The sequence below is a fragment of the Elaeis guineensis genome, chromosome 16 (assembly GCF_000442705.2).
Source record: "Elaeis guineensis isolate ETL-2024a chromosome 16, EG11, whole genome shotgun sequence".
Lineage (NCBI taxonomy): Eukaryota > Viridiplantae > Streptophyta > Magnoliopsida > Arecales > Arecaceae > Elaeis > Elaeis guineensis.
Window position 1 is genome coordinate 38303808 of NC_026008.2, and position 12782 is coordinate 38316589.

At 36.1% G+C, this 12782-nt stretch overlaps 1 protein-coding gene across 1 annotated transcript; it reads left to right on the top strand.

Annotated features, from left to right (window-relative positions):
• The first annotated feature begins 237 nt into the window (after window positions 1-237).
• On the top strand, window positions 238-10087 carry LOC105059604 (uncharacterized). Its single transcript, XM_010942963.3, has 7 exons — window positions 238-578; window positions 3195-3592; window positions 5391-5469; window positions 6343-6434; window positions 6548-6723; window positions 8190-8270; window positions 9690-10087. Exons 1-7 carry the CDS (start codon window positions 275-277, stop codon window positions 9736-9738), a joined length of 1179 nt encoding a protein of 392 aa, XP_010941265.1. The 5' UTR covers window positions 238-274; the 3' UTR covers window positions 9739-10087.
• The last annotated feature ends 2695 nt before the right edge of the window (window positions 10088-12782 follow it).

Sequence of the window (12782 nt, forward strand, 5' to 3'; positions counted from 1 at the left end):
ATCATTTTGATGGTTTTCTGATATCTAAATTTATGTAGAAATCTTGGTTAGAAAGTAAATAATTTCTCGATTTCTTATTATGGCACACAATTCAAAACCAACACGAACCATATCTTTCATGACCCCCAGCCAACCCAGTCCAAGCGAGCTCGGTTGAGAGGAACCAAGACAAGTTGAGCACCGGTGACCGCACCCAAGAAACCCAGGCCACTCTCTATCCCCTGTCCCCTGCGCGGCTTTTATTCTGTGGAATCTGCACTGATTCCCCCCAACCATGATTGCGCCAGAGGGGCTCGATCAAATACCACGCCAGCCGTCGGATCAACTCACGGAGGCGCCACTGCGAGCGCGAAGCCCCTCGCTGCTGCCCGGGATCGGGTTCGCCGCCGTGGGTGCGGCGGCAGGGATGGGGGAAGGAGGAGGGCGGGAAGGGGATTGGGAGTGCGGGGGTTGCCGGAACCGCAACTACGCGTTCCGGTCCCTGTGCAACCGGTGCAAGCAGCCCCGCCTTTTGGTGGACACCAAGACCCCTGCCGACTCCAAGTGGCTCCCCCGCATCGGTGACTGGATCTGCACCGGTTCGATCACCTTCCCCTTCCTCTCGATTCTTGTTCCTATCTTTCTTTTGATTGCTCTATAGCTTTCTCCAAGTTGCTTTGGATTCAGAGAGTGCTTTATTTGTTTTGTAAGTCGGATCGAATTGTTTTTGGATTTTAATGGAATTTAACCTTAACCTTTCTGTTTTTTGGATTAAAAAAATTGATTGGTTAGTTGAGGAGCTTACAAGAATTAGAAGTTCTTTCAAATTGAAACTGGAGTGCGAAAAATGGGTGGGAATGAGTTTTGAGTTAGAAAAGATGGTGGAAAGGAACATTTTGTGTTGGTCATGGAATTTGTCTAGCTGAGAATAAGATGTGGTACTAGAGCGCTAGTTCTTCTGCTAAGGACACTGGTTTGTGTACCAATAACACTATTAAGCCATCTACTGCTACTATAGAGACCTTGAATTCTACTACATATCTAAGCCCAGTGGCTTTAGAGGTGTTCTATCCTGTTGTTCAGTGCCAACAACTTATTCTTCTTCTTCATTATTAATAGTGTTCTTGGAACGGCGTTATCCTGATTTGTGAAAAGAGGATTAGTGGGAGTATGATTTGTGTGACTCAGTATATCATGGCTTTAAGTGTCCCATGTCGGTGCTGTGTTTGCTTGATGCTGGCATGTCATGTGCTGTTCCAGGCTAGTGTTTGGCATGCAACCATGCCATATATCATGCAGCTTATCATGGTACATGACGAGTAGCACGATTGGCACATTAATCCTTGCAATAAGTACACTCCAACTTTTAGAAGGTGCAGTTTTCTTGTTTGTGTCTTTAGAGTAAGAACAAAATTAAAGAGGTTTTTGACTGGAGGTTGTCGAGGCCTATAATGGGAATGGGAATGGGTGACTACCATTCCAATCATTTGGTTGGAGAGACTCCCATTCTGATTTCGATTCCAAGGTGGATTGGGAATGGCCCAATCTCGCTAAAACTCAATCCTGACTATTTCCTAAGGATTCAAATCTTCATTTTGATCTTGATTCTGATTCCAATCATGAACTAAACGCTTCGAGGGATATGACCATTCTGATTCTCATTCCAATCCATTCCAATTTCGATTCCAGTCACGAACCAAACACCCCCTAAGTATGTGTTTTCATTAAAGATCATAGAGGTGGGATGTGCGAAGAGACTCTTGGTCTTTAGAATTATATTAAAAAGAAAAAAAGACAATGTTGGATGCTAAGCGAAGCAAGACTCAAAAGTATTTCAAAGTATAGGTATATTGAGAGACTCTATAGCGGAATATAGCAATTTTTATTGTGGCTATCAGTGAGGCTATTGCCTCAAGCTCTTGAATTGACCTTCACAATCTGACAATAGTTAACCACATTAGCACCTATATAAATGATCTGAAGTTGTTAGTATTTTGCTGACTTTAATTATTTTCTTTCGACCTCACCTGTTTTCATTCTCCTCTAACTTTTATGTCATTTGGTTTAATATGAGTGGAAGAAATCTGTGAATATCTGCTTGGTCAATAAATTTACAAGTAGGGGGTGACTAAGCTTGTGATACTTAAATTCCTCCATTGTTTGAATAAATTAAAAATTGGTTGGTATTGCTGTTTGTCTTACGTTACTGTTGGAACAACAGGGTAACTCTGATGGGTTGCAGATGTAGGTCTAATGATGCAGAAATCATTTTCATTGGCATATGTCTCAAAAGCCCTGTTTGGACCAAATATTCTTGTGCTTTGCTATTAAATAAATCTAAGATATTTTATTTTTCTCAGAATAGAAATTTCTTTCTAATTGTCCTTTGGTATTCATCTGAAATATGTTATTCTGAAGATATTAATGGTTACATGATAGACAAGGGTTCTTTATGTAGCAATGGCACTCACGAAATTTCTGTTTCTTCAAATATGATCATGGCTTCTTTATCACATTGGAATTAATTTTGGTTTACTTTATAAAGGTTGTCCTAACACCAGTGGACTGATGGAAATAGTTTGAAGCCATATGACCCCATGGACAAAAGTGTAAAAATTACATGATATCACAATTCATGGTTAATATTGCATGTGCTGGTCTTAACTTCTGGGTTTCTTGATTGAAGGAGCAGTCAGTGACATGGTTGTTGTTCTGCTATCCATTGAGGGCAACTTTTTTAGAATTAAATTTTTGAGCAACGGATTACTAATTTTTTTCACAGTTTGTGAGTATGGAAAACTGGATTTCGATTTTACTGCACTCTGTGGATAACCTTCTTTTTTTTTTTTTTTTTTCTTTTGGTTATATGTTCTTTTTACGTCTGCAGATAGTTCTCGATGAATGGATGATGTTTTATTCTGATTTTGGTTGTATAATTTTGTTGTTGACAAGTGTATCAGCAATTGAGATGTTGGAATAAACCCAACTTATTAAACCCAAAATACTCTAACCTGTATTCTTGTTTACAAGTCTATTTAACTTGAGATAAGGAATTTTGCTATATACTTCATGATGATTACTGCATGACTGCTTGTTTTATGCGTGCCTTCATCTGTATGGCTGATTGGTATTATGTTTATCGGCTGTGCTGTTCTTGCTGGCTGTACCACTGGTTGAGTCTGGGTTTGGGTTTGTATGCCAAATGGATTCAATAGGTTGCAGTAACAACAATTATGCATCCAGAGAAAAGTGTAAGAAGTGCGGCCAGTCAAAGGAGGAAGGGGCATTGCCAGCAATTGCAATGCCTGGAGTATCTATGCCAACTTATGCACAATATTTTGCCATGATTCATGGACTACCTGGATCAAAGATGAATTTTGGGATAACAGGGAATCCTGCTATTCATCCACTTCCCCCAAGTTCTGATTGGTCATACAGGGGACCTGATAGATATAGGCTTCAGCCTGCTTCCAGCTGGTCCTTAAGTGGTAGCAGTGGAAGTGAATACTCACATGCAAGTAACAGAAATCAGCTTCCTGTGGCCCCAAAAGGATGGCGCAATGGTGATTGGATATGCAACTGTGGCTTTCACAACTACTCATCCCGTACACAGGTAACTTTTTTTCCACTCAGTGGACATATTTATATCAACAGCTTGCCCCTATTTTAAGTGGCCTCAGATACATTCTCTATTTATTTTTTAAAAATTAATATTGTTCCAAGTGTTATACAATTATCTTTTTCATCATTTTGGAGGAGATCTAAATGTTCTATGAATTAATAATCATGTAGTTTTTCATACAAGGATTTAGTGATTTCAACTTCATGGTTCTGATTAATTCTCTAAGCACTTTGTCCTAATGAAGCATGAACATGGATATCTATTGACAAGTGTCCATGAATCTTCTATTTGCACTGCTGCTTTTGAGAAACAGATTCATTCCTTGGTAGATAATGCAACCACTTAGGATTCAGGTTCCAGGCTCCAAATCCTGTGGGTGTTATTGAGTAATTTAAGATTTTGCTGCTCATGCACATGTACATCATGGTATATTTTGACATGTGTATATTATTACATACTGTGCAATCTATGAGCACTTTATATTTGTTATTTCTCAAAGGTGCTAGCTACAAAGTAACATACATGGGATGTGTTAGTCAAAAAATCATACATGGAGTTCCTAGTGAAAATGAAACTAGCATATATTTCTTGGTGATCTTATACTTGAAATAGATCACACTTCATGGAAATGTTAATCTATGGATGTTCTCCTACTTCATCACTTGATACACATTAGGAAAGTATAACTAAATATATAGTTGTTATTTTCTCTCCTTTTATGTTAAAATGATATGAAAACTCTCATTGTTTTTGTTCTAAAACATACATTCACAATCATAATACTTGCACATGCATGTAAATGTTATACTCTTTTCTCTTTGGTTACTGAAGTGCATTGTTCCCTCTTCTTTTTTAAATGAATGCCCCCGAGTCAATAACTTTAAAGTCAACTTTGGTGGAGATTTACATCTCAGTAAATGATGGGTTAGAGCAGGAATTCTCATCAGAGATGTCAACTATTTTGTCCTGGGTCTACCACCGATGGTAGAAACCTTCCATATGGCTGAACTTGAAAGAGCATGGACAGGATTACCTCAGTAGTGAATTTACAGATTGCAGAGTCATGCTAGAGGGGGTTTCATTGGTGCTGATTAACTTGATCCTTAAGGAACGATTGTTGATTATCTGCAACCTTCGTGTTGAGGACATTGATGCTTAGTGGAGGAAGATGTTATACATAGGGTTATTCATGTGCATGGAGACGGAAATGGACCTGCTGATCGGTTGGTTAAGAGCGCCTTGGCTTTTGGAGGATCCTTTATTGTGGAAGGATTTTTTTTCCTTTCATCTTCTTGAGCTGGTGAGAATAATAATGCAAACTGTCTTATGTGCAGTGATGTAATTATGTAATTGTCTCTCTCTTAACACACCCCTTCTTTTCCCCAAACACACAAAAGGAGGGAGAAAATATATCAAACTCACTGGCTACTGTATCTGATTATGAACAATTTCTCATGTTTAAAACATGGATCTTTGTTCCGTATGACCAAAAGTGAAAATAAAATCGTTAGCTTAACACATCCATGACACATGGGCCTGCACACATATGTATGTATGCATTTACAAGATAGTTTTGGGTAATTGTATAGCCTCAAATACACTTTTTTGTTAGATGGTATGAACAAAAAAGAGTTTTTCTTATCACATCATAAACACAATATGAAAATAATTTTTTTGTTGCCTTCAGCATTCCGCACATTAGGAAAAGCTATACAATTTCTTTAATGCTTTGAGCTTTTAGTTTTATGCAAATTACATACCGGAGCTTAATTTCTTCTTTCTCCTGCAGTGTAAGAAATGCAATGCACCTGCATTGTCTGGTGTTACTTCTTCAGCACTGAGTTCAGCAGTTTCAGATACATTTCCAGGTATATTCTTTTTCATCTATTTCAAAATCAAATGATGTGCATCTCGATGTGGGGTGTCAGGCTAGTTCTCATTGATGATTCTTTTATCACTTTCATCATATTATTATGTATGCCCTCTCTTCGGAGGCACACTATCTGATTGGTTGGATAAACATGATGCATTCTGTTAAGAATGTTTGTTTCGCATTTCTTTTTTGTGAACCTTATCATTTCTCTCTTTATGCCACATTTTTTTGAACTAGTATCTGCTCTAACTTAGAATGGTAAAGATGGGGTTTTCATACTCACAAAATAGGTAAAGAACTTTCGGAAAGCAAGTGCAAACCTGATGATTTCTACTTTGCTGCATACCTTCATCATGTGGAGGACACTAGTAGTTTCTAGATCACTGTCAATGTATTTTCTAGTTAATGTGCGCATTTTCCTTCTAGAGCTTTTATCCTGCTGTTGCTATCATCTTTCTAGTTGTTTCCATTACAGTTATTCTTTATCCTTTTTCATATGCTGGTTTAGTCCTGTAAGACCAGATGCAAGACAGATAACTGAACCTGTTATGATGCATTGTACTAGATAGACATGTGCGCAGATATCTAATGTTGTGGAGGAAAGGGTATCTACTGATTTGCTTCATCAGAGCAGACTACGATACTTGATTAATAATACATTATGTTGCTTGATATGGATTCTCATTCCCCATGCGAATGGTTGCAAATTACTTCTCAAACAGATTTACGTAAATGGTTTCCTATGATTGAATTCTATGTGATGCATGTCATCCTTAAAATTGTTACTAGCTGTAAGGGCTCTATTCTTTTGATGCATGTCTATTGTCACTGTCTTAGTATATTGATGCAATAAAAAATGTTTATCCAGCTTTGAGAACAAAACGATTGGCATCGGAAGAGCTTGTTACTGACTGGAATAATAAAAGGCTGAATGCAGGAGATATAAATAGTCAATTTCTGGTAAGCCTATTATTTAGCAAGATACTTATTGCTGTTTTACCTGGGATGAAATTTTATAGTCTCATTTCTTCTTCTTCTCCTTCTTCTTCTTCTTCTTTTGTGGGAAATCCAAGACAAGTGGACAGCAGCAGTCATATCAGGGTTTCGAGCAACCAGTAGGATCCAGTTATGATCAAACATTTGGGATGTATGCTAAATATTCCTGTGGGAAATTGTTGCCAACACCAACAATGCAAGTAAATATGCAGCCTGCACAACAGAGAGCAGTGCCTATGCTTTTAGGAAAAGGGTGATAGTGACTTCCTTTCCACAGTCACATATGTTGATGTTCTTTTTTCTTGTTAAGTTGCTATGATATTCTTCTTGATTATCAGACATGTATTACACTACCAAGTAAACACTTGATCGGACCATTGATTTAGTCCTATCCATTTTTTTTAATCCTTTTGACAATCGTAATATTCAAGGTTCGCCGCTTTGGTACTAGACCCCATACTAGTACTATCCTATGATAGTGTCGATATGCGGTTTGGTGTGGTCTGCTAGTGTCGGTGCTGTACCAGTATTGTACGATATGCTGTATACCGGGGCGGTGTGGGATGGTACGGCAAATCTTGGTTATAGTTGTTACTCGCCCAATTTAGAAGGTTATCTGTTATCCCCTGTTTTGCAGAGAACTGAGAGAAGTATTGACCGATATGATGCGATAAATTTTTTTATTGGTCGATGATACTTTTCTTTTTGGTTGATGAGGATTTTTGCAAACAACAAGTTAAACTTTTAATTTTCTTTCGCAGTTGTTACATAAAATTCTTCTAAAAGTTATTTCTTAATTTTGACACAGTAATTTGAAAAATGCCACTGCCATTTACATTTTCTTATGACATAATGTTTTTGTCACTTATGTGTTTTCCGTCATCTTATTCGTTCATTTGCAAATGAAATTTTTACTTTGACAGCAAGATATTATGAATTTACATTGACTTGAACAATATGGATGTTGCAGCCACTAGAATCTTAGTGGTGACATGTATTCTGAAGTTGGTCATTTTTGTTGGAAATACGGTAGCCAGTTTGGAAAACTTCATGGAGTATGTACGTAATATTGTTCTTCATGTTTGTCCCAGTTGAGGTTTTTATTTCTCAGTCTATAAAATTTGTTACTTCATTTTAAGTTCATTTGACAGGCTTAGTTGATAACCATGAGCTTGTAGTGCCGTGTTAGGTGATGCATGAATGAGATGCTGAATTTCATTAGACAACTTTTATATTTACTACCTTACATGTCTTGATTGTGTGGTGCGAGTCTATGGAATTGGTTTGTTAAGACTAAGGCCCTATTTGGCCAAGCTTTTAAAGTGCCAGAAAGCATTTTCTGGCTCTCAGAAAGTATGTTTTTTGGCTCTCAGAAAGTACTTTGGAGTGATACAGTGATGTTTGGTAAAAATGTTGAGAAACTATTTTGGCTTTGCCAGAAAGCTGAAAAGCTCTACTTGGGGAAAGCTGTATCTCCAAAAGTGCTTTCTAGCTAATATCAAGAAGCTGTTTTACTTTCCCCAAAGCACTTTATCAGTATGGTTACCAAACAGCAAATAGCTTTTTGTAAAAGCTCTACCTCCAAAAGTTTCACTTCTCAAAAACTTCAAAAGCTCTACTGCCAACAGCAATCTTAAACAGGACCTAAATATGCCAATTAATTCTTGCTCCATTTATTAATTTTCTTGTAACATTTATTAACTTTGTTCTTCTTATCAGTGCAAAACAATGGCGTGAAGGGGATTGGATGTGCTGTAACTGCAATAATCATAATTTTGCATCTCGTTCTTATTGCAATAGGTACTATTATGTTTTGTGAATGCTTTATAAGATTATCGATAAGCATGGTTTAAATCTGCAAACATTTTTTTTCATTTATGAACAGCATGGTGAGTTTCTAGTTTATTTTAGCAAAAAGTTTTGCAGTGAAACAATAAGAGATCCCATGATCAGTACTGATGGATTACTTGGTTCAATGAACTGATCTGTCTTGCAGCTAATATTAGTCATAAAGCTATGGGTCTTTCCTGTTCTTTAATTTGAAACATCTGCATTATGGATAACTGTAAGGAAAACTCTATCTGTCTATGTAGATTACTTTGATATGTTAGGATCTGTCAGCTAATCCTTTTTTAAGCTTACACATATTCTCACAGCAAAGCCGATGTTTTCATATTCTCTTTAAAATTGAACTGCTAAAGTAAATCCCCGTGAAGTGTAGAAAAAACCAGTTTCATGATGGTAATGAACTAAAATACTTATTCCAGTAAAATAATTTCGGTAAAAGACGAATTACAAGTTGACAGTTAACTAATTTCAGCAGTCATGTCGATTCTTGATGAAGAACAGAACATCACTAAGAGTATCTCAGATTGGATTCACAGAGTTCAAGCAAGCAAAATTTCGGGGGAATAACAATCTGTGGTCAATGGTCAATAATTAATCTTTGCAATGCATTAAGATATTTTAGATTTCACATTTTTACAATGCATCACCCTGTAGACTCATTGTCTTCACCAATCATCACATTTCCATGGATGGTAATTTTGCAATTTGTCCATATGTAACACTTGTTCAGCTTATTTGTTGGATACTCTTTTTCATCATTTTGATTTTTAACCTAAGTTATAATCTATTGTTCATGCAACAATTTCACACAGATTATCCTTACCCAAATTCTCATTACAATTTAGATAGTTCAAGTATGTCCAGGCCTATCCACCACACACATTGCATGTGCCTGGCAATAGCATGTATGATGTGAGATATCTACATCAAACATGCAACAGAAAATACCATAACAAATCCACCAAAAAGCAGTACATCTGTGACGTAATCATCGGTCCATTGGTGTTTCTAGTTAGAGTTTTCTTTAGTGTAAAATTTTGAGACAGTTCTTTGGGCATGAATTGTGAAATCAATAATTTATTAGTATTCCTGCTACTGTTTCTTTGTTTTTGTAGCATCCACAATGAAGCAATGCATTGTGTGTTTAATTCATAGTTTTTAGAATTTTAACGCATCTTTTCATTCTCCAGTTGCTTTATTTCACTATCTGAAGCTTGGATCTTATCAATCTGATGTTGACTGATAATTGATCCGGATTGCTTTCAGTTGCCCTTTGATTTTATTGTGCTGATCCAATTTTCTTTTCTGGTCCAATTATTCAAATATCACGCAATTGGTGGATCGGTGATTCTAAATATTTTCTTCATGCAGATGTAAAGTTCAGAAAGACGTTGCTTTGCATTCTGGAAGTGTTGGGTAGCATATCTCCTTTGTTCCTAGACATGGCTGATTGGTCTTAGAGCCTAATTGAAGGCTGGTCTCAGAACCTACACTTGATGAGAAGAAAACCATCAGACGAGAAGTGGGTTTTTTCTAGTGCTGAATAAAGATTCACTAGTGTGCTTAGTTTTGTTTATATTCTTATAGTACAAATTCATTGGTAATGTGCCTTCTCCTGGATGATTGCAAACAAATATGTACTCATAAGACACTAATATTTGAGTTCTTAACTGAAGATGTAACAGGGATGTAATTATGAAGATTATGCTGCGTGTCTGTTAGTTTTACAGAGTATATGCAACTGGCTCTAACCAAATTGTTTAGGTGAAGCTTTATCTGCAGGCCTTCTTTTACTGTACAGATGCCCTGGATGTTGGAATGTGTTAACCATGCAGCTATTTGTTTGTGCTGAAACCCATTCTAGCATTAGATTCTAAGTTGGTCTATCTTCTTATACTTTCTAAGAAGTAGATTCTGAGTTGATCTTTCTTTCAAACAGGAGAATGGTCTACAATGCTGCTCAGATCTTCCAGAGACCAACATGTAAGGAAGATCATGGCTCCTGGCATGACATTCATGGATCTTTCATGAATGCTTCCACCCCTTTCTCATATGTCAACTCTTTTTTTTTGGTAAACTATATATCAACTCTTTAGTCTCGTATTTTAACTCTTCATGGAACTAACGTCATTCTTGGAACTATACATGTTCATCATGCTATATTGTACTATTTATTTATTATAAATTTTAGCATTTGCGGTGCTGCCATTCCATCTAGAGGAAGTTGTACTCCATGAAAACATGCAATCATGCAATGACATAGAATATCATGGAAGATTTTCTTCTTATTGTTGTGGTGTGGGATGGAGGGTATCTTTAGTCCTATATTAGTTGTGAGTTGAGAGAGATTTTGGTTTATATAGAAAGGGGTCATTCATTCCACGTGAGGTATCTTTTGGATTGGAATTTGAGGAACAAAATCGTGAGACCCATATGTTAGGGCAGACAATATCTCACGTATTGAGTTACGAGCTTTTGACCGCAATAATGGTGCATCATATAGGAAACCATCTCTATGACTGTAGGATCCCTCGTGTTCGTACATAGACTCCTGCTTGACTGGAGGGGTTATGGTAAAAACAAGGAGGTATGTACATAAATTTTTCTTTGACTAGAGGGTTATAGTGTGGTATAGGAGGAAAGATATCATTAGTCTTATATTGATTGCGAGTCAAGAGAGACTCTGGTTTATATAAGAAATGATCACTTTTCACACTTGAGGTACCTTTTGGATTGAAATTCATAGAGGCAAAACTATGAGGCCCATAAGTCAAAATGGATAATATCTCATGGTTAACGGCTCATGGCTCGGATGGGTTGGTCTTCGTTCCTGCATATGTGAAGTATTGTTCGCTTTGGTCTCTGATACTATGGTCTGGAGTCTTATAGTTTTATTTTTTAAAAGATGCCTAATGGGAAAGAGAAAGTCATATTTTATATAAGTCAGAGTCTCTTTCGACTCACAATTAATATTGGACCAGTGATGTCCTCTCATCTATCCCACGTCACAATACTTATAATATAAATTTATATATATAATGGACTGCATATGAAGAATTTTTAGTAATAATGTGAATTTTTTTTAAGTTGATATCTCTCTCTCTCTCTCTCTCTCTCTCTGACCTCCTCTCTCTATGTGGCTCTGGCTTCCTCCTTGCCCTCCTGCCCAATTTTCGCCCTTGATCTTGCCATTGAAAATTTTCCAAACGGACAACCGAGTAGAGGGCCCAATTTTCTCCTTTGATCTTGCCATTGAAAACTTTCCAAATGGACAACCGAGTGGGTTCTGCTCAGTAGATTTTTATACGAGACATAGGTATCAGTATAGCCTATACAGAATTTGCCCATCGAAGTAACGAGATTGGGATCGATAGACAATTCTAGTTGCAGCATTGGGGGAAAATGTTCACCGAACTCCAAATTATGCAACCACTTGTATGATTTTAATTATGTGGTGCCTTTTTACTTTAATTGAACTTGTCAAAAGAATCATAAATCAAATATATTATGCAAGAAAAAATAATTTAGTAACATGAAAATCTCCTACAGCTCCTTCCTAGCAATTATAGGTGGATAAGTAGAAAATTTTCAAGTTAGCAAAGTAGCTTTTTTTTTTTTTTTTTTTTTTTTTAACATTGTGATTTTGATGTTATTAAGAATTTCTCCATCAAAAAAAATGCTAAAAGCCACCCATTTAATCACTTGTCACATTATCAATTTAATGTGATAACCAATGATTATCAAATCAATGTTAGAGCCCCATCCCACATCAGTCGACGCTATTTACAACACCAATCCCTAACTTCAACATTAGTCCAGTGACATGAGTGGTGAGCTCAAGTGACTGAAGAGATGATGAGCAGAGGTAGTCTTTCTCCATTGTCTACTAAGAAGTATTTTGAAAACATCAAAATTATTTGCTATAGTATTTAGTAAGAAATACTTCGATCTTTTAATAATATATATGAATTATTTACAGTGTTACTAAATTAAGGTCCATGCATGTATACTAGACATCCCAATCCCAATTGAAATGGGAGCAATTTGAAAGCTACACTTAATGCAGCAGTTGAGTAACAATTTTATAATATATTTTTCTTGTTTTTGAAGTTGTTGATGTGGTTACCAATAAGTCATCTTCTTCATTTATATATATATTTTTATAGTAAATATCTAAAATAATATATCTTTTTTTTGAAAAATATTTTATTTAATATTTTATTATGTATTTCAAATAAATAATATTTAAAAATAATATATTTTATTATTTATAAATATTTTATTAGGATAATTATATTTTTGGCCTTCTAAATTTCATAAGTATTTTTAACTGTCCTATAATTTAAAAATTTTTAATTAGCTCTCTCGATTTTTCTATATAATTTAATATAATATTTCTAGCTCATTCCCGCTGCTAGAAAATTACACGTAATGTATAAGTGATATTTTTTTCTTTTCAATATT